General features: G+C 40.0%; 1 protein-coding gene across 7 annotated transcripts in view; it reads left to right on the plus strand.

Annotated features, from left to right (window-relative positions):
• The window catches only part of NRXN3 (neurexin 3), a 1,671,444-nt gene that overhangs the window by 553,185 nt on the left and 1,091,757 nt on the right, over positions 1-26,502 (plus strand). For 5 of the 7 annotated variants that reach the window (XM_045060712.1, XM_045060711.1, XM_045060708.1 and 2 more), the window contains one exon: positions 4,980-5,141. In XM_045060712.1, coding sequence (XP_044916647.1) covers positions 4,980-5,141 — 162 coding nt within the window. Of the gene's footprint in view, positions 1-3,066; positions 3,091-4,979; positions 5,142-26,502 lie in introns of all 7 variants that reach the window. The other 2 variants (XM_045060707.1, XM_019833384.3) reach the window with 1 other exon arrangement.

The raw sequence follows: 26,502 nt of genomic DNA on the forward strand, positions 1-26,502 counted from the left end.
CACATCAGTGAAGAGAACAAGTCCAGAAAAAGTCCTGTGAAAGTCCAGGTCTGTGCTGACACCGCCTTTTCCAGGTTGCTATTTTCACTTGGTGTTTCTCCTTGTGAATTAGTCATTAAACCCAGTTAGATAGCATTCAGCCTTTATTAATCAGAAAACATTATGCAAATTTCCAGAAAGCGCTTATCAAATTTTCTTCTGCAATATGATTGATTCAGTGCCTTCTAATGTAAATAGGAAAGCGTAAGAACTGACAGGTGTTTGCATATGTTTTCCATTTGATAAAAGTGTAACTCTTTAATACTATTATGTGAATGGAGAAGGCTCACACACGCTGGGAACACACAGTATTCAAAACTGCCCGTTTAACACTTAACACATGTTGAAGAAGGCATCTCTATTCTATCTGCTGTGACGTTACCAAATAACCCAAGACTTAGAGCCCCCACTCATCTTAATACCTATGGATTGGACATTTTGAATCACTGTTCTGTTTTTCTTCTAAGACCAAACAGTCCAGTTGCTGATGTTTTCTTTAATAATCCACCATACATGCTTACACAGCTCAGCTGTCAAGAGGGCCCAAGTCGAATTTCCATTTGCCAACATTTAAGGGTGTGATGTATTTGAGTTGTAGAGACTAGACCAAAAAATAAAATATAACCTTTTTGCCAGTTTTGACTGGCAGGTACATGGTAACACCCTTTAGTCAGCAGAGGGGAGAATTTCCATGTACTGGGGAGCAGGGTCGGGTTGTGGTTCTTACCAGTCAGCCTGTCTCTCTGATTCTCTCCCACTCCATACACTTCCTTGCCATTCCAGAATGATTCCAATTAGCTGGAGAAAGGCTCACTTTTATTTCTACTGAAAACATTTCTCTAAAATAGAATTGGGCCCCAGTTCCGTCCTATAAACTGAGCGGGGGATAAACTAAAGTGTTATTCAAACATTGGTTGTGCTGTTTCAGTCAGCAAGCAGAGGAAAGCAACCCTGGAGGGTTTCTCTTCCATGTTCTAAGACCCAACTCCCTCAGTGCCCTTGGACAAGCCATTTCACCTTTCCACACCACAGTTTCCATTTGTGAATGGTGATTATAATCCTCCCCAGCCGTATGTGGTGGCTAAATATGCAAAGCACCTTATGTTCCAGAAGGATTATGAGCTCCTCCATGGTCTGGGTGCTAGACTCACTGTGACATGCGCACGATTTACAATCTGAGTAGTCTGTCGTGAAGGTGACTGTGTCTGTCTGTCACCGGCGATGCAGCTAAGTAGAGCTCTCAGTTCTGGACAAGGCTACAGAGGCCCTAGGGTGTTGGGGCATTTCTTGGCAGAAGGAAAATGAATCTCATAGAGAGAGTGCGCCCAAAATTGGACTTCATTGAAATCCTGACTGAATTTTGCATCTAAATGCAATTTATTGAAAGAGAGGGAAATCTCAGAAAACCAGAGTGGATTTTGCAAATCCTTTCCGTGCTGAATCATCTAAGATGATTATTTTGCCCATTAAGAATACATTTATAACATCTTTTTTAGTTCTGTAGGATACATTTGAAGGGGTTGGAAGCCCCTGTCTATTTCAATTAAACTGTAAATTGCTTCATAAATATTTGATAACAAGCTTATGACGGTCTCATCTACCTTTTTGGTAAGGTTGAATGGCTTCTGTGGCAAAAATTCATCTGAGGAATGCTTACTTGGACTTTCCTGGAGTATTCATTACTAAATGGAGCAGAACTTTGCCCATTTCTTCCTTCTTGGTCTTATACTCATGATTCTACCTTTGAGCCGAGTCAGGATCAAAGGCAGGTACTTCACTGGGAGTTCTACTTAAAGGAAGGAATGTGGATTGCCTATTCCAAACTGTAACTGGGATTAGGGACAAGGTAGTGATGCGTTTCTTTGGGTTTGTTTTCAGTTTTGTTTTAAAATCTGACCTTGAACATGGCCCTCATGTGAATTGCTTTACCTGTAATGCCACATTAGTCAAACCACGAACACAAAACTGGGGTTACCAGTCTTCCAGTGTTCCAGCTGTCCGGCCTCGCACCCAGCTCAGGGTGTGCTGGCATTTGAATATTTGAAAATAGCAAGCGGAGACTAATTGTAGGGCTTCTTTAATCATGTTTAACCTGCCAGTCCTCTCTGCTATCCATAGGAGAAATTGCTTCAAAGCTTGAAAAGCATTTTCTAAAGGAGAATGGGGGTAGAGGCATTCCAACGGGAAGCATTCTGGCAAAGAAAACAAAATAATAACTGCATTGGGTAGTAAAGAAGACTCCCAACTATTTTTATGCACTCCAACAGTACAGTTATTGTAAACGAAGAAGAAAGGAAAGAGGAGGATGTCCCTCTCCTGTTGCACACATCCACACAAAATCAAGAGCGTCATGGGTCTTTAATTGCCTGTGGAAACCCAGAGTGAGCTAGAGTTGTAGCCTTCCTATGCTAGATGTGACCTTTAAATGCTTTCTGTTTTTTTTTTTTTGTTGTTGTTGTTGTTGTCGTTCTACTGAAAGTCGTAATCATTCATGCAAATAGTCTGAGTCAGATATATATATATATATTAAAAAAGTGCCCAGCGCATTGGTATTTGAGCTCTAACTATCTACCTACATGTTGAAATAGTAAACTTTAGGGGTATTTTCTTTCAGGATAGGTGGACTGTGTATGTGCTAGAGGGTGGGAAGGGAAAGGGTGTTCATTCAGAAGAGCTCTTGGAAAGTAAGTATGGTGCTAATTCTAACCGGGGTGAGGTGTGGTCTGAGTGATATTTGGAAGAAGGGGGGGTTACGTGACAAGGTGGACTGCAGCTCCCTTCCTAGCTGTGCCCTGGCTGCCAAGGTTTTCCATAGAGTCCTGGTCTCATTGTCTTCCCCACTCTCTTTTTCTGTGTCGGGTGCCTTTTTTTTGAAAAACTAACACAAGATCATTCATGCAATGTGTCATTTTACTAACCGACTAATGTACTAACACCCTAACGACTCATCTTTGTTTTTAGTTTTTTTAATTAACAATCGTTCTGTTCACAATTTTTAATTTCCTTTCTTCCCCCTTTTCCGCAAAGCACTCAGGCATCGGACACGCTATGGTAAACAAACTACATTGTCTGGTAGATATCATTCTTATTGTCTCTTTTTTTGGGTTTGCCGTGTGTTGCCCCCCTTTTCCTCCCCAAAACCCCCCTTTTATCCTCCTTAGACTTGTTTCTTCTTCTTTTAAATTTTTTTTTTGTTGTTGAATTAAATGCAAGTCTTTTTTTTGTTGTTGTAAAAAAAAAAAAAAAAAAAAAAAAAAAAAAAAAGGAAGGGGACGTGCCAGTCTTGGAAATGGTATTTGGATGAGTTTGGTTGGGACGGTTTCCTTTTCTCTAGTTTGTCATTTTTTTTTTTTCCTAAAAAAATTTTTTTAAAGAAAGATTCTTCATTTAGCTAAATTTGTTTTCTTTTGTTTTGTTATTTTGCAACTTTGAAGTTACAGACTAGAGACAAGAGGATTTCTATTGAGGACTTTCTTCTCTGTCTTCTATCCCTCTCACTCTCGCTCCTTTCTTTTCCCACTTCCCTCCTTAATCCCTTTTTTCCTTCCCTTTGGTGTGGCCACGGCTGCCCTGCCGCAGGTGATCTGGGGAGGAAAGTACTCTTCTCTCTTCTTGTTTTCCCTGCTTTCACCTTACTCCCCACCGTGGCCATAGGGAGCTCTGCCAGTGTGTCCTCCATACAGACTCTGCATGGCATGTTCCTGTCTCGTGGATTTCCCCATCAGCATCAGAATTTGCTCCCCCATTTTCCTCCTCATTACTAACAACCTGCCAATCATCAGCCCAATTCCACTCTCTTCCCTCTCTTTATTTTTGTCTCCACTCTTCTTCATTCTCCTCTCATCCTTCATATATTTTGGGGTTGGGTTTGGACTTTTTCTTTTCTTTTTTTAGTGAGGGAGGTGGCAGGCAGGGGAAAGATGACCCTGTAGTTTCCAGTGTTTTGTTTTGTTTTGTGTTTATTTCCATCTTGTGTTCCGGTTTCTTCAGTGCATGCACGTGTGAAGTGGATTTTGACTCTTCCCTTTGGTTCTCCTCACCCCTGCCCACTTCCCTCCCCTTTTTCTTCCACCTTTTCTCTTGGCTCCTGATGGTTTTCGCATGGGTGTGTCAGCGTATGGTGTGTGCACGCTTTGAGGCCCCATCTTTTCTCTCTGCCTCCTGCTCCTTTCATGGATGTTGGGTGTGTGGGTGCTATTTCTTCCCTGTGGGCATTATTATTATTATTTTCATTTTGGTTAGTATGCCTCATATTCCTTTCTTTTTGTTAGAGTTGCCTTCTTGGTTTGGGTCATTTCTTCTCTTGGTGGTGGTGATGGCAGCTAAGGGAGGGCAGGGGTTCGTGTCCTGGGGTCGTCCATGGCATGTATCACCCATGACACATCGAAATCGAAACCCTTCTCCTTCCCTTCCCGAATGCATGTTTGTCAGCGTGGTGTGAGCCCCAAAAGAAGTGAATACGAAAGAAAAGAAAAAGAAAAGAAAAAAGGAAAAAACCATCCACAACCAAAGACCAACCCTAACAAACCCATTGTCAAATGTCTCCTTTGCTGTTTTTCACTACCACCATAAATAATAATCATTCAAAAAATAAATGAAAATTTTACCAATGAACTGAGACAAGTGATGTCGTCTGAGGATAGTTCCATTTTCTAGCCTGACTGAATAAAGAGCACAGCGGGTAAAGCAAGTTGCCCATCTTGGCAATTCCACCAAAGTCCCCCGGGAGTCTGCACAGGAATGCTGGAGGCTTGGGTCGCAGGGAAGGCAGACCAGAAAATGGAACTTGGCTGCATATACCAAAATCAAACCAAATTAGAAAAACATACTTCACCAAAATCTTAATGAAAGTGATGCCACAGGTAGGGGAAGCCGCCGGATTTTGATTGGACTATAAAGTCATTGTTGGGATTTCTTTTGTCCCTATGTCCCTCCACCAGGTGACAATCTCTGTGGATGGCATCCTTACCACAACGGGCTACACTCAGGAGGACTACACCATGCTGGGCTCGGATGACTTCTTCTACGTGGGAGGAAGCCCAAGTACCGCTGACTTGCCAGGCTCACCCGTCAGCAACAACTTTATGGGCTGCCTTAAAGAGGTAAAGGTCACACAATCTCTTTAGTGTCCCAAGAACAAATGAAATTCCCAGAGGGGCTCTGTACTTAGTGCATTCTTTGAAGCCATAGGTTTTACCAAGAAGACTCTGGACTTGAAAGTAGAGGTCCTAGGTTTTGGTTCCCGCTGAAGCTGATTGATTGCATGACCTTGGGTTTGCCACTTACATGCTTTGTGGTTCTGTTTTCTCATCTGAGTACTGGGGAATTGTATCCCACAGGTAGCTGTGCTTTATACATAATAATAATTATTATTATTATTATCATTATTTTTAGAGAGAGCATGCGCGAGTGGGGGAGGAGGCGGTTGGGGGGAGAGAAAATCTTAAGCAGGCTCCACGCTTAGCATGGAGCCCGATGTGGGGCTCGATCCCACAACCCTGGGATCTTGACCTGAATGGAAATCAAGAATTAGACGCTCAACTCACTGAGCCACCCAGGCATCCCACATGCTCTGTGAATTAAATGAAAAAACACAGACAAAGGTCTAGTTCTTTGATATCACAAGAATTAGACACACGTAACGTTTGATTTTGTATTTTTGACTTGGCAGGTACGAAGCCAAGCTGTAGCTCCGAGTGGCTCCATTTGTGGTTGTAGGTCTTGTCTAAAACATAACATATGTATTATTTTACCTTTGCCAAGCTTGGTGTTCCCAAGAGTCTCATTATCTGAGATGAAGGAAAATTTTCAGAATGTAACATTAAGGCTCGGAAGACTGGTTTTTCCTCTTCTTTTTTCTTTTTTTTTTCCCCCCTGAAAGCTAGCAGCTGTGAGAAAGCAGTGGGGCTTTGCCATTACTCATTTATTACTATTGTAGCTGATGTGTTGAGACCTCTGTCTGAGAGCAGAGGAGCTTCAGTCAAGTGTAAGTTCAATCTCTAAGGTCAATTGTTGAGGCAAAAAGAATCAGACTTGATTTGGTAGAGTTCTTTTAGAACACTGTGTCATCAGAGCAGTTCACTGCACATTTTTGTTTAATCTAAGCTAAGCCTGATTGCCTGAGATAGCTATACTACTTCCCTGGGGAAATTCCTCGAGAAGCTAACAGTGTTCTTTCTTGTAGATAAAGATCCCTTGTGACCTGTTATGGGACTCCTCTCAGGGCACGTGTTTTCTTCTTCTTATGGTTATTTGAAATTTGTTGAGCGTCGGTTATAGATGAGATGGCATTGCAAATTCCTTCAGTCATGCCACTCAGCTGTGAGCCATGTGGAGAAAGGAGCCGTGTCCACTGTGCTGGAGTACTGTAGCTGCATAGTAACTATTTACTGAGTGGATACAAAATTCGGTACCTTTTTTATATCGTAACTGACTTAAGTGGCTCTTTACAAGTCGTGGTTTCCATGCTTGAAGGCTTCGTAATCTAGGAAGGGAGAGGAGATCTATAAGTGAACTCAGGACACTGTGTATTCAGTGCCACACTGGATGTTCTAATTGAGTAGAGGAAACAGATACATTTTAGGTGGAAGTCTGTTTCAGAGAAGAATTGCTGTTTGAGCTGGGCTTTGGTGAAGTAAACGTGTGAATTGAGAGAAAAGGGTAGGAAGGAGAGACATGACAAAGGAGGGAAAAATCCAGTTACGGCTCTGTATTGTACTTGGTCTGAAGGACAGGTTACAGAAGAGAACCCACAAAGTGTTTTCCTCCTTCTGCTGGATGTTATCTAGGCTTCTGCTGGCTATAGGGACACCAGTAGTCATTCCTGATGGGATTGCAGTGGACATAGACACTTCTTCCCTAGCAGTTACTCCCGTGTGGATAGAATAAAGGTATACATTACTCAGTGTCTAATGAACCCTGAAAGGCTCTTAAACACCGTTAAATCACACACATTGGAATTGCACTCTCGTCAAAGATAGATAGGAACGTTCTGCTACCATGTACGTGGCTCGGGAATGAATGAGGCATTGATTGCTGTGGGGAGCTCATTCGTTTTTGTAGTGAAACAGCCCTAAGTGTGGAGTTTCTCCTGGATAGGATCTAGGGGTGGCCTCTAGAACTCATTTTCCCTTGCACACAATGATTTGAACCATCTCTCAATTATTTATTTTGAGACAAAGGAGCAGTTTCCCGTCTGCAAATTATCAATCAGGAATGATGCTCCTGAACATTTTGAAACAAGCCTCATAAAAACGTAAAGCTATCTCTGATGGCTTCATCCATGTGAAACCTGAAGCAAATAAAATCTTCATGTGCACACATGCTCACATGCTGCCCAGATAGAGAGCAGAAAGCTTCAAAAGTCTGTGCAAAGTGTCCCTTAATAGTTTAAAAATTAAAGACAGTTCTGAAAAACAGTGTCAATAACAGAAATAGCAGTAATTGGTAGTAAAAATATATACATAGCTAGCAGCATAAGTCTGCACTGAAATCCAGATCAAGTCAGAAAAAAGAAAGTCCAACCCACACTGGGGTAAATGGTATATAAAATTTAGAACTTCATTAACTTTTACCAACATCTCTTCATTACATACACAGTATTGTAGTATGTCTAAGGGACTTGGGAAGCTTTCTCATTCATCTGAGTGTTTTTTAAAATTTTATTTGAGAGGGAGAGAGAGTGCAAGCAGGGGAGAGGGGCAGAGGGAGGGAGGGAGGGAGGGAGGGAGGGAGGGAGGGAGGGAGAGAGAGAGAGAGAGAGAGAGAGAGAGAGAGAGAGAGAGAGAGAGAAAGAAAGAATCTTAAGCAGGCTCCACACTCAACACAGAGCCCGAGGCAGGGCTCAATCCCACAACTCTGGGATCATGACCTGAGCTGAAATCAAGAGTCAGATGCTCAGCTGACAGAGCCACCCAAGCATCCCTCATCCAAGTGTTTTAAACAGATAACTTTGGGTCTAATATAGTCCTGGCATAGTCTGTCTTTCCAGTTAATCATTGCAGTTAACTTTTTTGTAGGGAAGGTCTGGGAAATTCTACTTTTGTTGGTATTTGACAATTTAGTAAAGAGCAGAAGCTTCTAGCTATGTTGGTATTTCTCTCCGTGATAAATCCCACATACTGACTTTAATTATGTATCCTTAGTAGAACAGTGTCCAGCCCCTTTTTCCTATCTCTTTATTCCTTTTTCTGTCTTCCATTTGCCATTTATGGCTCTGTGTTCCCTTACACTGAGATGGGTGCTTTTATATATCATTTTCTTCAAAATGTGGGGGCATGGTTAAAGGACTTCGGAGTTTCTGTTCCAGATACTTTGTGTGTGGCACAGAATAAGGTGTTACCTTTGAACTACAGTTACTTCACCCTTGAAAGTTAAGTTCTGGCTCCACTACTGAGAAAAATGACTGTGGATTTCACCTGGGTGCACACTTCCTAGCTTGATATTGCTATAAAAGCCACCATAGACTATGTCCAAGTTGTCCTCAGACTATTGTGGTTCTCAATAAATCTTGGTTATCCCTACAATATTTGTGTACACTTAAACATTACCAACTCAGCATCTTGTTTCTGGTCGTGTTTTTATGTTTTAACATGTGTGTCTTATTTTTTGGTCTTGCAGGTTTCCAGTTCCCAGAATGGTTCTTAGTGCCTGCTGAGCTCTCAGTAAACATGTGCTGAGTGAAATCACGTGTTTGCAAGTTAGTAACATTTAAATAAATCCTTTAAATAAACATGTTTGTAAAATTAATATTTTAGATAAATGCTCTTAGGCACTATTAACCATGTGATTCTTCTGGGATCGGTAAGGAGCATCTTGACATGGCAGTAGTTGAATCTTTCAGGAACTTTCCAGTTATCTGGTGTGAGATAAGTATTATATATAAAGGCTCAGCAAGGCTAAGAGAAGTGGGTTGAGAATACCAGCTTTGTCACTGGCTCTATGGCCTGGAATAAGTCACTGATCTTACTTGATTCTGTTTCTTAACCCCTAATATGGATATAATAGGACCTTTGTTGTGTTCCACTCAACAAATGAAATAAAATACATAAGAGTAAAACCATACAGGCATATATTTTTTTCTATATGTAATATATTAGTATATAGTATATATAGAATATTACATACATATATGTACTATATGTAATAATTAAGGATTATGTAATACCTGTTACAAATAGTTTATCAATACAAATGTAACCATGCACTTGTATACATTAGCGTGTGTATATTTCTATATCTCCCATATTAGAAAAGCACATTCAGGAGGAAAACTAACTTTATTCTGAGGTTTGCCCCACTAAAGTCCTTTCATCTTTTCTGAAGTGGGGAAACCCGTCCCACCCGCCCTCAGTCATCACCTTGTTTGTTGCCTTCAGTCACTTACGTGACAACTGTCAATCTCCATTTATTAAAATGTGTGTAACTCTGTGATGACAAAGGCCTCGTCTGTTCACAGGTGTCTTCCCAGAACCTAGCAGAGTTCCTGGCATGAAAAATAAAAATAAAGAAAGAAGCATTCAATAAGTATGTGTGGAATAAACAAATGAATGAGCTAACCTCAAGGACCTCTAAAATCGGGTGGGATTTGGATCAACAGATGTATACTGGGAACCTACAGGATGCCAGGGACTGTGCTAAGTAAGATCCAAAGATGAGTCAGGCACAGTTCCCATCTTAGAGGACCACACGGTTAGTGGGGGAGACAAATACATGAATATAGTTTCGATAAAAGATAGCAAAAAGAGGCACTCACAAATGCAGTGAGTCTGTTGAGGAGAAGGACTTAGCATATTCTGGGGTTCAGGAAAGATCTGTGGAGGAGCTAACACCCAGGCAAGTCTAGAAGACAAATGGAAGTGAACATGGTAGAATGGAGGGAGCAGTGTTCCAGACAATGGAGCAGCATGAGCACAGGTGCGGGGACAGGATACACCATAGCGTCTTGGTGAGGAACTCACAATTTGCTAACTTCAGGACACAAAATATAAGATGAGGAGTTTTGCACGTGTAGCTACAAAGTTAGGTAGGAGCCAGGTCGTAGAGAACTTTATCTTATAGTCCGCCCTTGGACTTTATTTTCTAGGTAATAGGGAGCTATGGAGGCCTTAAGTAGTAGAATGATACGGTCATATTGGCATCTTGTTCATCAGGCTTCAGATTTCTTGCGGGTGTCATCTGGCTTAATCGATGGAGTGTCTGGCCCTTGATTTCTGCTCAGGTCATGATCTCACAGCTCATGAGACTGAACCCCCCATCAGGCTCTGTGCTGACCGCATCGAGTCTGCTTGGGATTTTCTCTCTCCCGCTCTCTCTGCCCCTTCCCCTCTCATGCGCGTTGTGTCTGTCTGTCTGTCTGTCTGTCTGTCTCTCTCTCTCTCTCTCTCTCTCTCTCAAAATAAACAAACAACAAAATTACTTGAGAACCGAAGTTAGTCCATCTACTACTTCTAACTGTATGTTTTTTGTCCTAGAAAGTTAAATGGTAGGGTTGGAAAGCTTGATCCATTGACTGTGGCATTGGAAAGTACCAGGAGAGTGGCTCTCAGTATCTTAAAATTTCTATAGAAAAGCACTTCTTTCTGACTACTGTTTCAGTTTCCAGTGACCCTGTCATGATGTACATTTCTCCTTTCCTTTGTCCTTGGCCTTGCTGAGCTATTATTATTGGATGAAGCACAAAGTAGTAGAGGAAAGCCCAGTCCAGACTGAGGTGCCTGATAGTGTTTCTATCAGGTTGACCAGGACCAGGGAGAGAGAGCTTCCTCAAGCCCCTTAAAGTACCCTCTTGTGTGCCGGGATCTTCCCTGTTGTTTGAATTGATTGTTTGCACACTATCCTCCTATCTTCTCTGTCTGTTACTTCTCCCCCAGTATGTTGGTTCTCCATTTGTATCTCCATTTGCCCAGGGAGAAGCTGAGTGCTACTGAGGCCTCTGGGACAGCCTGGTCTCTCTAAACTCTCTTTTCTCATGGTGCCTCTAATGGGGAGGAGGGAGAAGCAGGAGAAGCAGGAGTGTGGAACACATATTTAAAGGAAAAAGGATTGGGGTAGAACATCACTGTGCACATTACATTCCACATCCCTTTGTGATTATTAGCCATTTAAAACCGAATGGGATTTTGCAGCCAGAGATAGTCTCTGAACAGATGATTAATGGTTTAATCTGTAATAACTTTACATTTTATAGAACCCTGATAGGAGTCCACATCTGGTGAGCCAAGCTATTTAAGGCTGTGTTAATTCTGTTAATTGCTATACGTTTGTTTGAATTGCTGGCACCTGCGGGCTTTGGGATAATGTGTTTGTTGTTGCCTTTTTTTTTTTTTTTTAATATACTCATTTTACCCCATCTCACTGTCTTTTGCTGCTCTTATGCTATCACAATTTCTCTTTTGGTTTTTACTTTGTTTTGTCCCCTACTTCTTTGCTCACTATACTTTTTTTTTTTTTTCCTTTTTCCTCCCTGTTTTAATTTTCCCTACCTCTGTGCTTCTTTAGCTCTTATTCTGGTTTCCTTCCTTATTTCTCAGTCTGTAATAAATGGTTCTGTTCGTAATCAGGTAAATTAGGTCATAGCATTGAGACTAAAAATCCCCTTTTCCTAGCATTGAGAATACTTTGTGGCCCCAGGGTGAGCAAAGACCAAGTGAGGGTTTTTGAATCAGCATGGAAGATGAGAAGAGAGTTGTCTTTAAAAGCACAAGTCCAGAGTTTGAATCTTGTCTAGACTCATTCATTACCAGCTGCAAGACTAATAACAAAGCAGTTAAATGCTCTTAGCCTCCATCTTTGCATCAGATAATAGTACCTAATTCAGGCATTTTTATGTCAGAGCAAATGGGATTAAGAGAATGGAGGTGCTTTATAAACTGTAAAGCACTGTGCAGATGCTCATGTTATTATTTATGTTATTAAATGCAACCAAACTGATTAGATCTGGTCAAGGAGCCACATCTTCCCCTTTGCTGTTTCTGCAGTTTGAAAACTGCAGAAGTTAGGAGAGTACAGTGCAGTTTAAGAAAAAGAACAGTTGAATTGGAACCTGGCCTCCAGATCCAGTTCTGATGCTAATTAGAAAATCATACAGTCCATTTGGGCATCCGTGTCTTGATCTGTAAAATGAGGGTAGCGATCACTGCTAAGCCAGATAAACTGCACACTACTATGGAGAACTTCTAATGCAGAAGTACAAGTGCTTGATTATTAAATTTTGGGTAGCAAGGTAGAATTTATTTTTCTACTCTTAGGAAGATATGCAGAGGAGCATTGTGTGGGCTTGGAGGAAAGCACGCATTGATAGAGTGGAAGAACCAATACAAACAGGAGACCAAGAGGGATAAGGTTCCAACAAAGTCGAAAGAAGTTGAAATGTGAATCAGAGACTAGGAAGTGGAAAATGTGGCAGAAGAAGAAAAGAGAGAAACTATGTCTCAGGAGCTGCCTATTGGGTTGAGCACAGAAAAAACTGGCATTTTTGTGGGTTAAAAAAGTCAAATATTGGTAATGCCATATGCGTCAGCTTCAGAATGCAGTTTTTGTGAAGAGAATAAATTGGATCTTCTGGAAAAGAGATTACCTCCTAGATTATAAGGAACTGAAATAGGTAGGAGAGACCTGCACTCTGTCATGGAGAATGAAGAATAAGAACCCTGAGCTGCTGGGAATTTCGATTAATGTGAGGTGCATTTCACAGAGGGGGGTAGGGTGTAAGCACCTAGCCCAGCATGGCTGGAAGAAAGTTGTATGTACCTAAGGGATAGTATCAGGAGGGCTGAAGGTTCAAGGATATTTAGTATTGCAGTGCTGTCACAAACAGAGATTTTTGATTAATGCCACAATAAAAATACTAAAGTATGCTTTGCTGCCTACAGTTGATGGGCTGTCAATGGAGAAATAGATATGGTGAACATTTTTTTTTTAGAGACCTGATATCTATTTCTTATTCTTTTGAATGAAGGTTCTTATTCCCCTTCATTTTCTTTTTAAAAAAATTTTTAAGAAGTATATTTGTTTTGAGAGGGAGAGGGAGGGAGAGAGAGAGAGAGAGAGAGATGGGGACAGAGAGAGAGAGAGAATCCCAAGCAGGATCTTCATTGTTAGCACAGAGCCTGATGCGGGGCTTGATCTCACGAACTGTGAGGTCATGACCTGAGCCAAAATCAAGAGTTGGGCACTTAACTGAGCCACCTAGGAGCCTCATTTTCAATCCAGTGGTTCAGTGGCACTGACTCCACTCCTGGCTACCTTGGTGAGCATGTGAGCTGTAAGTCAGTTAGAACTAGGCCGTTCCCCTGGCCAGAGTTATTTTGTTCATAGGTGGGTACCTAACCCAATTTGGATCAGTGGCATAAAAGCTTAGGACTCCAGTTTATATGTTGTGGGGAGGTTGTTCTCCTTCCTTAGGGTTAGAACGTGGGATGATATAAAATTGAGCTTCTGGCTACCATCTTGCCAACACATAGAGACCAAAAATGAAGCTAGAATGGAGAAAACCAGAGGCAAAAACGGTGGGGAGAAGCTAGAACCTAGTGACATTTTTAAGGCCCTGGATCAAACATTCTTTAAACTAGAGTACCCCTGATTTCCAGCTAAGACTGAGTAATTCTTCCTTTTGTCTAAAGCAGCAGGAGCTGGACTTTCTGTCATTCGCGACATAGAGTCCTAAGTGATGTGAAAGAATTCCTCATACTCCTGTTTCACCCCTGTCTTCTCTGATAAGAAAATAGCTCTTTGGACAGGAAAAGATAGACAAAGAAAGAAAATTTAATATCAGAGGCTGTTAAAATCACCAGTAGCTCTGCATTAATTCAGGTTTCTTGACTTGGGTGAATGATATCCCAGGATATGGAGAGAGTTTGTAAATAAGATTTTTGAAATCCAGTTGGTGGTGTTGAGAAATAGTAGAGAATGGGGGAGGTTCCTAAAGACTAAAGATGGAAGAAAGTATGGACAATGCAAGCTATGGGCCTGTGAACTTCATTGGAATCCGGGAAAGATTTTGGAGTGCCTTATTAACAGAAGGTATGAGCCCGTAGAAGAGAGAAAAATGTGATCAGAAGAATTACAATTATTCACCAAAGACACTAAAAATAAGCCAATTACATGAACCAAACTCACGTTTCTATTCCATATTGTTACCATACTTATAAGCCAGGAAAGCATAACTAAATATCAGCAAAGTATTTGGCAGTGCATTTTGTGATATCCTTGTCAACAAGATGGGGAAAAAGGAATTGGATGTAACAGCTATTCATGAAAGGAGTAACTATTGAAACATACAAATGAGTCTTTTTTTTTTTTAAGGTTTATTTATTTACTTAGAGTGAGCAGAGGAGGGGCAGAGAAAGAAGTTGGGAGAGGATCCCAAGCAGGCTCTGTGCTGCCAGTGCGGAGTCCTACATGGGACTCAAACTCACAAATCATGAGATCATGACCTGAGCTGAAACGAAGTCAGACGCTTAATGGACTGAGTCATGCAGGTACCCTGAAACATACCAATGAGTCTTGATGAAGGATCTGTTTTGACCTATATGGAAGTTTCAGGTGGATGTGACAAGGCTTTTTCCTACTTAATGTTTGTATTAGGGGCTTGAGGGAAGGTAAGAGAGCATGCTCATCAACTATTTTAATGGCAGGGAGCGGAGAATGATAGAAAATATGTGCCTGCATGATTTGAGGGTGAATTAATAGAGGTGTGATCTATAAAACAAAGGAGGTAACAGTTTTATAGTGTAATTTATTGATGAAGAGAGAAGGCTCTGGAACTAGAGTTCTTGGTTTCAAAGCCCAGCTCTACTCACACTAGCTTTGGAGTGCTGGGCAAGTTACTTAACCCTCTCTGTGCCTCACTTTGCTGATTTGTTATGAGCAGAATAATTATACCTACTTCATAGGGTGAGTATTAACTGAGTATTATAACTCAGTATTAACTGAGATAATAAATGTAAAACCCATAAAACAATGCTTAATAGAAAACTTTTGGTAGATTTCTTGAAGTATAGTTGACACACAACTATAGTTTTATTAGTTTCACATGTATTACACAGTGATTTGATAACTATGTTATGCTATGCTTACCACAAATGTAGCTACCATCTGTCACCATCTGTAATGCTATTACAGCACTGTTGACTGTATTCTTTATAATGCACCTTTCATCCCTGTGACTTATTCATTCTGTAACTGGAAGCCTTTACTCCCTATGCCCCTTCACCTGTTTTGCTCATCCTTGTGCCCTTTAGCAGCTACCAGTTGGTTCTCTGTATTTATGGGTCTGTTTCAGTGTTTTAATTATTATTTTTTTAGGTTCCACATATAAGTAAAATAATATGGTATTTGTCTTTCTCTGACTTATTGCAAGTAGCATAATACCTTCTAGGTCCATCCATGTTGTTGCAACATGTTGCATGATCTCTTTCTTTTTATGGCTGAGTAATATTCCATTGCAAATATATACCACATCTTCTTTATCCATTCATCCATAGATGGATACTTAGGTTGCTTCCATATCTTGGCTATTGTAAATAATGCTACAATAAACATAGGAGTGCATGTAGTTTTTTGAATTCGTGTTTTTGTTTTCTTTGAGCAAATACCTGGTAGAATTACTGAATGAATGGTATTTGTTTTTTTCACTTTTTGAGGAACTTTCATGCTTCATACTTTTGCCACAGTAGCTGCATCAGTTTACATCCTCACCAGCAGTCCACAAGGATTCCTTTTCCTTCACACCCTCACTAACACTTGCTATTCCTTATTGTTTTGATACTGGCTATTCTGACAGGTGTATGGTAACCGACTGAGCCACCCAGGTGCCCTCTCTGCCCATTTTTTAATTGGATATTTTTTGTTTGTTTGTTTTTGTCTTGAGTTGTTTATATTCTCTGTATATTCTTTATATTAATCCCTTATCATATATAATGTTTGCAAATATCTTCTCCCATTCAGTAGGTTGCCTTTTCATTTCGTTGATGGTTTCATTCACTGTGTGAAAGCTTTTTATTTTGGTGTGGTCCCAATAGTTTATTTTTGCTTTTGTTTCCCTTGCCTGGGTAGATGTTTCTAGAAAAATGATACTAAGGGTGATGTCTAAGAGATAACTTCCTGTGTTTCCTTCTAGCAGTTTTATGGCTTTAGGTCTCACATTTTGGTCTTTAATCCATTTTGAGTTTATTTTTGTGTGTGGTGGAAGAAAGTAGCCCAGTTTCATTCTTTTGCCTATAGCTTTTCAGTTTTCCCAGCACTATTTTATTGAACACAATGTCTTTTATCCATTGTATAGTCTTCCTTTGTTGTGGATTAATTAACTGTATAGGTGTGAATTTTTTCTGCTCTTTGTTCTGTTGATCTATGTGTCAAAACAATACTGTTTTGATTACTATAGCTATGTAGTATACCTTAAAATCTGGGGTTGTGAAACCTCCAGCTTTGTTCTTCTTTCTCAAGATTGCTTTGAGTATTCAGGGTCTTTTGTGGTTTTACACAAATTATAGCTTTATTTGTTTTAGTCCTATGAAAAATACTCTATAGGGGTTGCATTGAATCTGGGTATTGCTTTGGGTAGTATGGACATTTTAACAATATTAATTTTTCCAATCCATGAGCATGGTATATCTTTCCATTTGTTCGTATAATCTTCATTGTCTTTCATCAGTGTGTGATAGTTTTCAGAGTATGGGTCTTTCACCTCTTTGGTTAAATTTATTCCTAGGTATTTTATTCTTTTTGGTGCAATTGTAAATGAGATTGTTATCTTAATTTCTCTTTCTGCTACTTTGTTATTAGTGTATAGAAATGCAGCAGATTTCTGTATATTAATTTTATGTCCTACAACTTTACTGAATTCATTTATTCTAATACTTTGGCAATTTGGTGAATTGTTTTTATCATCATGAATATTATCACTGTGTGCTAATGTTATTACTGAAAGTATTTCTATTCAATTCTGGATATTAAGCTTTTAAAAGATTAGCTAATTGTTAGATTAGGGCATGTTTAGAGTTGAGTTATGAGAAAGATGAAGGATTCAAGAGTCTGACATAAAAAGAGTTGACTGATCCAGGGGTATTTAACCTGAAGAAGAAAAGATGCCTGAGCCCAGGCATTGGCTTCATATGTGAAGGATTGTTATCTTCATACATGAAGGCCTATCATCCTATGGAAGTAGGATTAAATGTGATTGATATATCCTCAGGAAGAAGAGCTAAGGCAAACAAGTGGAAGCTGATTACTTAATACAAAGAAGACGTTTCAGTAAGAGCTGTTTAAAGCTGCCTTTAAAGCCATGCATTCTTTATCACACTTAAGGCCTCCAAGTAGAGTCTGGGCAACCACCTTGATGAGGTTGTAGAAGAGATTATAGCATCAAATGAGTAGACAGTGTTGATTTTCTACTTTCCTTCCAAATGTACGATCCTAAGCTCTACGATGAATAAGGCTTCTGAAAAGAGAGAATGAGACTGATTAATTAGACCAGATTTATTGTGCCAAAGACTTTCCTGATTAATCTCCAAATCAGTTGACTTAAACATGTCTCACCCAGACTCATAGGGTTGCCCTTGTGGTAGGATTTGAGGTTCCCAGCCACTGCCATAGTCACTTATAATTATTCTTCTTCTCTCAGACCTCTACTGGCCCCATCTCCAAAACCATTATAACCACAGCAACTAAAATCATAGTAGCAACTGTAAAGACTAACATGTATTGAGCACTTAACAAGGTAAATGCATGTGAAGTGTATGCCTACATGGTTAAGTGTTTCATACATATTTCCTAATTTAATTCTCACAACAAACCGATGAGGTAGATCCTGTTATCATTACTCATTTGAATTTAAAGAGATGAGACTCTTGTCCAGGGTCACATAGTTAGCAAGGATGGGAATTGAGATGGAAACATTGCTGCCATTTTGACTCCTGCTGTGCCACCTCTGCCAACTCAGTCCTAAGACCCGGTGAAGAACAGGAAATAAGTTCTTCACAAAAAGGTTGGGATTCTGTGGTTAAATCCAGTTGAGGGAATGGTCTCTCACTACCTTTTAGAAGCTCTACTTGAAAGGACAGGGCATTTAATCAGACAAAAAAAAAATGTCCTGCTGGGAGGCTAGATACAATTACCTGTCTCTTTCACCTTGCCCTTGAGTATTCTGAGAAGGTGGTTTTTGCCTGATTTCCCACTTTGGCTGGGCAAATTGATACTGCTCAACCTGTTAATGGAGGAATGATTTTCATTATGGGACTTGAGTGGAAAGGAGCTCCTCTTGGTGTGAATGCCAGGCAGTTGAATACCTTTGTTTTGAGATGTGTGGCACATGTTTCCTTTGTTCCAGCCCAGTATTTTCTATGAAGTTGGAGCTATTTGTCTCCAATGCCCTCAGAAAGCCAGAATGAAGAGCAGCTACTTTTTAGGCTTATTATGAATTTTCAGTCTGATTCTGAGAGTTTCTTATTTAGCTTTGCAGTTTTTTTTCTTTTCAGGATAAATTCAGTGGAACTCATTGCTTTCTAAAAATGTCACTTATTTACAGCAAATGTAATCTACCACAACATTCCCGCTGAGACAAAATCTCTTGTGTCTTCAAATGCCTCAAAGGAGACCAAAAAAAAAAAAAAAAAAAAAAAAAAAGGCAGTTCTTGTACACATATACCTACAGGGATAAAGTAATCATTGAGCTAATTAATTAACTAATGTTTCTTTTTAATTGCTTTGCAAATGCAGAAATGACTATTTCATTAGTGGTATGTGCTTTTGTAACCTTGTGTTCTGTCCCCCATGTGGACAGTGTCATAACTAGTTTCTGCATAGATTTCAAGAGAGATATAAGGACACATTTTTTACTTCACAAATCAGTAAAAACATAGCATAGGGCTGTAGCATTGCACATCAATTACCGACCAATAAAATTCTCCTTTTTTCCTCTCCCTCATCCTCTTTCTTACCAGCCAGTATGGTCTATCTCATATTTCATGGAGAAAATAGAAACTAGGCAATGCTTGCTAAACTTCTCTTCCTCCACTTTCAGATTTACCTTCAAAGAAACTTACTGCTACCTTCTTTTCTCCTGTCTTACAGGATGAGCTCTCTTCCTCCTCTCTGAGTGTAACTACTGTTCTCTTTTGGCTCTTTTGAGATTAGCCCTGTAAGGAGTCCTTCTCTTCTAGTTATCTTTGATCTCTTGCCACCTGTTTTCTATTCCCTCAACTAGTGACATGTTGAACATCTTTTCCATGATCCTGTCTCCTGTTGAATTTACACCTTAGCACATTCCTTACTTTAAGTGAATAACTGCTAGGGAGAGTTGCAGATCTGCCCCATCTTCTCTACCTCATGGCTACTCCTTTGCCCTTTGGAGTTGCATGCCTAACTCTGGAGGGGCATACCTATCCTCAACACTTTAGTAGAATTCTTTTCCTGGTTTACCTGGCTTAAGTGAGGATCACTGTGCTGTATGTTGTTACAGCTCTTAGTTCTTAACTCCACTGCGTTATAATTGGTATTTTATTCCTTATTGTATTTTAATGATCTGTGTTCATATGTTTCCTTAGTAGATGGGGCTTCCAGAAGGCAGAGATTAGGATTTACATAAATTGAATACTCACTTTAGAGTTAAACATAGGTCCTGGCAATAAGTATATGGAACATATTCTTCAAGTTAGTAAATATTTGTGAACATCAGCAATAGAATTATTGCTCTAAATTTCCACTTTCTGCGTGTATCCATTTTCTCAACAGCGTGTCACTCATTCATTTATTCAGAAGTGCAGTAGATATTCACGAGTATTTGCTCTATAATATCTGTTCTAAATGTTGGAGTATGTGGTGAATGAGACCATATATAAGAAGCCTCTGGAATTCATGTTGGAAGAAACTTAAGAATAAATGCATAAATAACTCATTAAGATTCTTTAAGATCATGATAAGTGGTATAAAGGAAATAAAAGAGAATAATGAGAGAGTAGGTGGCAAGGAAGTTGGGTCTCTGTCATCAGACTGAGTGGTCAGGAATGGACTCTTGGAGGAGGTGACAATTAAGCTTTGAGACCTGAGAGGAAAGAGTCAAGTACACAAAGACCCAGAGAGGCCAGTCAGAGGAAGCCACAGGGATGGGACGGACACCAGGCAAGGGGAAGCTGGGCATGTTAAAGACATGGCCAGGTGACCACTGTGGTCATTGTGGCTGTGGCTCAGTGGGAGCTTGGTGAGAGGAACAAAATGTCTGTGATAAGACATGCTGCTTTTCTAAAAAGGTCCAAGCTGTGACTGACATGCCAGTGTATCAAGCTTGTCTCCCCCTTAACGTCTTCATTGCCTGTTTATCTCCTATCCAGGTTGACTATGTCTCTCCTTTTATGCCAGAGGACAAAGGGTCCCTCCATGTTTGTAAGCTCAGCTGTTCACCTGTGCTTGGCATTTCCTCCCCTCCTGTCACCTCCTGGAGTCCACTCTTGACTTCCTCCACTCCTCTTTGCACCTATGATCCTTGCCTCTCTGTTCCTTCCTTGTGGGATACAAGCATGTGCTACTGTACCCTCACACAGAACCTTCCCCTTGACCTGTACCTCCTTAAACTCAGAAAGAGAAAGAGTGTTGTTTTCCCAGAGATGCTAGGAAAGGAGGCAAAACACAAAATGGTTTTGAGGTTTGAGACAGGGATGGTGAGAAAGTTCACCTGGGGTGACTTCCGTCTTCCCAAGAGAAGAGGTGAGGCAAGGTGCTGAACATGAGAACAAAGGAGGTGTGGCTATGGATAATGAGCCTTCCCACCTGCCTTATCTCTGTCCTTCTCTGAATTTGGCATTCTGCACCGTCTTGCTCTTTGTGCTGTTGTTCAGAAACACCTCGTGCCCCTGAGAGCAGGTCTTCCTCAGCCTCCCACTCATGGCCTTCTGCAGTTTGGTTTCTGCTTTGTCCCTGCTTTGCCATACTTCCGCTCTATATTTAACCAGAGTGGTTATTTCCCCATCTTTTAAATATGTTTTGAGTTCTTCTGAAACTTCTTTATTTGGGTGTCCTGGCTAAGGATTTCACCCTTTCTCTTTGCTCTCTGACTCTTGCCCTTCTTCTGGGACTCATCTCACTGTTACCTGCTTGACTGATCACCCTGGTCAACGGTGGTCTTTCTCATTTCTGAATTGCATGCAGGCTTTTAAGGTATAGTGTGTGCGAGCTGAGATTTCAGAGGCAGAGTTCCAAGTTTAAATCTTTGTTTTGCCATTTACTATCCGTGCACCCTTGGACAAGTTAACTAGCTTTTTGGAGTTTCTTCAGCTATAAAATGGGTATCTTAAAAACTCTGGTAGGTAGATACTATTATGAGGATCAAATGAGATAACATAATACCAGTACATGGTGAATGGTTAATAAATATTAGCTATTATTGTTATTTATTTGGTCCTTAAAATGTTATGCTTTCATTTGTTAGTTTCTTCTGGCAGGCAGATAATTCCTTTGAGGCAGAAAGTTTTCTGTATACAATGCTGTGTATACTGTAGGTTTGTTAAAGAGAGTTGAAAGGAATTTATACCCCTTGAGTGAATTTCTTGATTAACTATGAAGAAGTTGATGTTTCTCTATACTATAGTTTGACCCCAGTTGGAATGATCCCACCTACAAAATGAAAACAATTTGTTCTTTACAGACAATAAAAAAAAAAATCACACTCATGGGTAAATGAAATGTATGTGCATCTATGAAATATGAATGCAGTGATTTTCTGTTTTTAAGTTCCTCATAATCAAATGCAGTTGTGATGAAGTGTATCTTTCTTAGGGTACTTTTTCTTCATAGATATTTGTAACGTAATAGTTTTGATAGGTGTTGTTTCAAATGCTGAAGGAAACGAAATCTAGTTGTAACGCTGGATATTGGTGTGATGATCATCAGTGTCCCTTCCAGGTCTAAAATTCTTATAAATTTTAAATTGCTGTGGAATGTCTCTCAATCCCCGAGTTACCTTTAAGTGATTGACTTAGTGAGCTTCTGTTTGGAATACAAAATGAACTGGGCACAGTTCCTTCCTTTGGAAGATCTTCTAGGTGAGGGGTTGGCAGCTTTCTCTGTAAGGGACCAGGGTAGTGGTTCTCAAACAGGGACCATTTTGACCCCAGGGAACATTTAGCAATGCCCAAAGACACTTTTGTTTTTTGTTTTTTGTTTTTTTTTATATATGAAATTTATTGACAAATTGGTTTCCATACAACACCCTGTGCTCATCCCAAAAGGTGCCCTCCTCAATACCCATCACCCACCCTCCCCTCCCTCCCACCCCCCATCAACCCTCAGTTTGTTCTCAGTTTTTAACAGTCTCTTATGCTTTGGCTCTCTCCCACTCTAACCTCTTTTTTTTTTTTCCTTCCCCTCCCCCATGGGTTCCTGTTAAGTTTCTCAGGATCCACATAAGAGTGAAACCATATGGTATCTGTCTTTCTCTGTATGGCTTATTTCACTTAGCATCACACTCTCCAGTTCCATCCACGTTGCTACAAAAGGCCATATTTCATTTTTTCTCATTGCCACGTAGTATTCCATTGTGTATATAAACCACAATTTCTTTATCCATTCATCAGTTGATGGACATTTAGGCTCTTTCCATAATTTGGCTATTGTTGAGAGTGCTGCTATGAACACTGGGGTACAAGTGGCCCTATGCATCAGTACTCCTGTATCCCTTGGATAAATTCCTAGCAGTGCTATTGCTGGGTCAGAGGGTAGGTCTATTTTTAATTTTCTGAGGAACCTCCACACTGCTTTCCAGAGCGGCTGCACCAATTTGCATTCCCATCAACAGTGCAAGAGGGTTCCCGTTTCTCCACATCCTCTCCAGCATCTATAGTCTCCTGATTTGTTCATCCAAAGACACTTTTGGTTGTTAAAACTGCAACAGGGGGGAGGATGAAGTGAGTAAAATGGTAATGAGGTGATGGGATAGGACTGCTACCCCAGTAGGCATATGGTCGGTGGAAGCTGAGACTGTTGCCATACATCCTACAATGCATAGAATAGCCCCTCTATGACGGTTATCCAGCCCAGATTTCAATAGTGCCAAATTTGAGAAGCTCTGGGCCAGATAGTAAATAATAAATTGATAGTAAATATATGGTTTTGTGGGCCATAGAGTCTCTGTCATACTACCAAACTCCGTAGCATGAAAGCAGCTGTAGATCATGTCTAAACAAATGGTTGTGTCTGTGTTGCAGTAAACTAATTGCATAAACAGGAGGTGGGTTGGATTTTGCCCCAGGGCTATAGTTTACTGATCCCTGCTCTGGTTGAAATGACAAAAAGCCCCCAGATAATTATAATGTATTGTAATAAGCTATATGATCAAAATATTCGTGGGTTTAAGGTGAAGCTTACAGTATGGGCAATTAGCCTGACCGCAGATATTAAAGATGGTTTCCTGAAGGAGAAAGAACATCAACAGAACTTTTTTCCCCCTAAGAGTGAAAAGTTAGGCGTCCAAAAAAATTCTAGGAAGAAGGAATCGTATCAGCAAAGACATAAAAGTGTGAAACAGCATGGTGAGTGTGGGGAACTAATAGAATAAAGGAAAGTAGGAACAATGGTGGTGTGGTAGCAGTAGGAATAGCAGCTAATTTAGTGAGTGCTTACTGTATACCAAGAACTTGTCTAAGTATTTCACATGTGCTAACTCATTTCATAGAAACAGAGCTCAGCATGGCTAGGGTGCTGTGAGAGAAGTGTGTATGGAGATGTGTGTATGTATGTATCAGGGCTAGGACTTTATTTTGTAGGTGGGTAAAAGTAGGAATGAGAAGAGCAGCAAGGAAAACATCAGTAAGACTTATCGACTTGACTGTGCATTAGAGGTAAAGCCAGAGAGAGGACACACGTTTCTGGCTGGCGTGATATTAATAGAATATAGCGATACAGATACTGGAAGAGAGGCAGGCTTAATAGAGAAAGTGCTGTTTACTTTTGAATGTGTTGTGTTGGAGGTACTTGTGTTATCTGGACATCAGGGTCAAGTTCAGATAGCTGGAGGTGTAACTGTAGTCAGAATATAAGGAATATAGTTCATTCAGTTACAGCTGATGATCTCCCATGAGAAATCACATCAAATAGAGCAGTGGATTAAAAAAAAAAAAGAATCCTGAAAGTCACCAATGTTTATGAAAAGAGAGATTTAAAAGGAAAAGTCAGAGAAGTGGTACGAGAACCAGAGAAAGTGATATTACAGAAGCCAAGAGAGTAGAAAGTTTCCAGGTGGGTGGCATAGTCAGTAGGTCCTAGTCCAAAGGGGAACAATAAGTCAGGACCTGGAAGCACCATTGAAGCTGAGAAGGCAGAGGTGATGGGTAATTTGGTTTTGCTTCTGCATCAGTGAGACAGAATCATTGTGAAATTCAGAGGTGACAAAGGCAGTAGAAATGGAGAAGGTAAATACATAAGAAACATAAACGTTGAAACAACATCCCAGGGGATTATGCCAACCTTTTCTTATATATTCTTTAAAGTACATACAAGAAATCTTACTAAAAAGTGTTTTGTAGACTTATTTGGGGTTGCTGTACATTTTTTAAAAATTCCTTTCTTTATGTAATCTTTCAGTAATTCATGTTTTGTGTTTATATTCTCCTTCTCCCAAGTGATTAGTTCTATCATTAGATTTTAGTGAAACTGTGGACTTGAGGGGCTTACTGTGTATTTGGTTGTTGTTTTTTTTTGGCGTTTTTATTTTTTTTTATTTTTTTTTATTTTTTTCAGGTTTTATTTATTAAATATATGAAATTTATTGTCACATTGGTTTCCATACAACACCCAGTGCTCATCCCAAAAGATGCCCTCTTCAATACGCATCACCCACCCTTCCCTCCCTCCCACCTCCCATCAGCCCTCAGTTTGTTCTCAATTTTTTAAGTCTCTTATGCTTTGGCTCTCTCCCACTCTAACCTCTCTCTTTTTTTTTTCCTTCCCCTCCCCCATGGGTTCCTGTTAAGTTTCTCAGGATCCACATAAGAGTGAAAACATATGTGTATTTGTTATAATAAAATTTAAAAGCCACCTTTGTAGAACAGTAAAACTTTGGGAATGTTTTTATATGATTAGCAAATGGGACACAAACCTCGTAGATTTGAAACTTGAAGACACCAAAGAATTATCTATAAGCCAATGTCAATTCAGTTTAAGTCATTCATTGAATGTCTTGCATTTTTGTTAACAGTCATATATGATAGTGTTTTTTTTTTTTTTTGCTCTCAAACAGCATGCTATCTTAACCACTATGTATGTTTATTGCACAAAGGATTTACAGCAACTATGCATGTAGTTGATGAGAAGAAATTTACATAAACAAACCACTTGAAGAATCTAATCGTGAAGAAATGTAACAAAATGTTGTTATCACATGGCAGAATCCTGGTACCAACAATGCGTTACTAAAGACTTTCAGGAAAGGAGAGTTCTTCTAGCATGTACTGGAATATTGGGAGCATCTCCATCTACTGGCTCTGCCTATTTGGTGTTCTTTTCTAAAGAGAATTTGACTAAATTAGTCTTAATTGAAAAACAAATGCAAATGATGAAGAACCAGGAGGTGATCCAAAGCATCAAAATACTGTTTACCCTGTGAGGACAGACCATGTCTTATTTGTCTTTGTATCCCTCTGGGCAAAGCACCATGGCTATCATTTATTAAGTGCACGGTTCATACTGAATTGGTTACATCTGGCCATTGGATTAGTGCAGCTGAGAAAGGCTGGACCTTGAGCCTTGTGGATGCTTTCCAAATAATGGTGCTAATGACAAAGAGCATGAGGGTCCAAGAAGAAAGTGAGTTGTGAGGACTCCACCTATAGAAGGCTGGGAGTGAAAGATCTTTGTTAAAAAAGAGTAGAAGTTGCATGCACTGTCAGTGGGGAATTGGCCACATCCAGTGGGCTCTGCCCTCCGTTACAGTGGTAGTGACCCATTAAACATGCATCATGTGTCAATGAGTGAGCCAGTTCTGGCTCAAGGTGGACAAACAAAAAAGAAGTAGCAGAAGTTTCCATCACTGCAGTTTCTTATGAAAGAAATTGAAGGTTTTTAAAGATAAAACTTATAGGAAAGAAATAAAGTGAAATCCACAAAACTGGTTCTAACCTCTAAGGGTTTATCATACTGGCATTTTGTTGCAAATGTGTTGAGAATGACTGCTCTGTGATTTTTACTAGCTTTTAGTCCCTATAGGCAAAAAAAGCATTTCTGAAAGAGATTTAAAATTGTGGACTCTGATAACACTGCTAGTTGTCAGGTTTTTCTCTAATGAACAGCTTATCAGTAAATGTGCTCAGTGGTTAATTACCACATTAGGCTTATTGGCATAAAGTGTAGTAGAATGCCCATTATCCTTATGCAAATTTAGATTTACTGCAGGTTAAATCCTGTGACCTGAAATCTAAGTTGCCTGTCATAAATTAACAGACCTCTGTACTAGCCGTGCTGGGATTGGCAGTGACTAAG

This window comes from Felis catus, chromosome B3, assembly GCF_018350175.1.
Source record: "Felis catus isolate Fca126 chromosome B3, F.catus_Fca126_mat1.0, whole genome shotgun sequence".
In the NCBI taxonomy this organism is placed as follows: Eukaryota; Metazoa; Chordata; class Mammalia; order Carnivora; family Felidae; genus Felis; species Felis catus.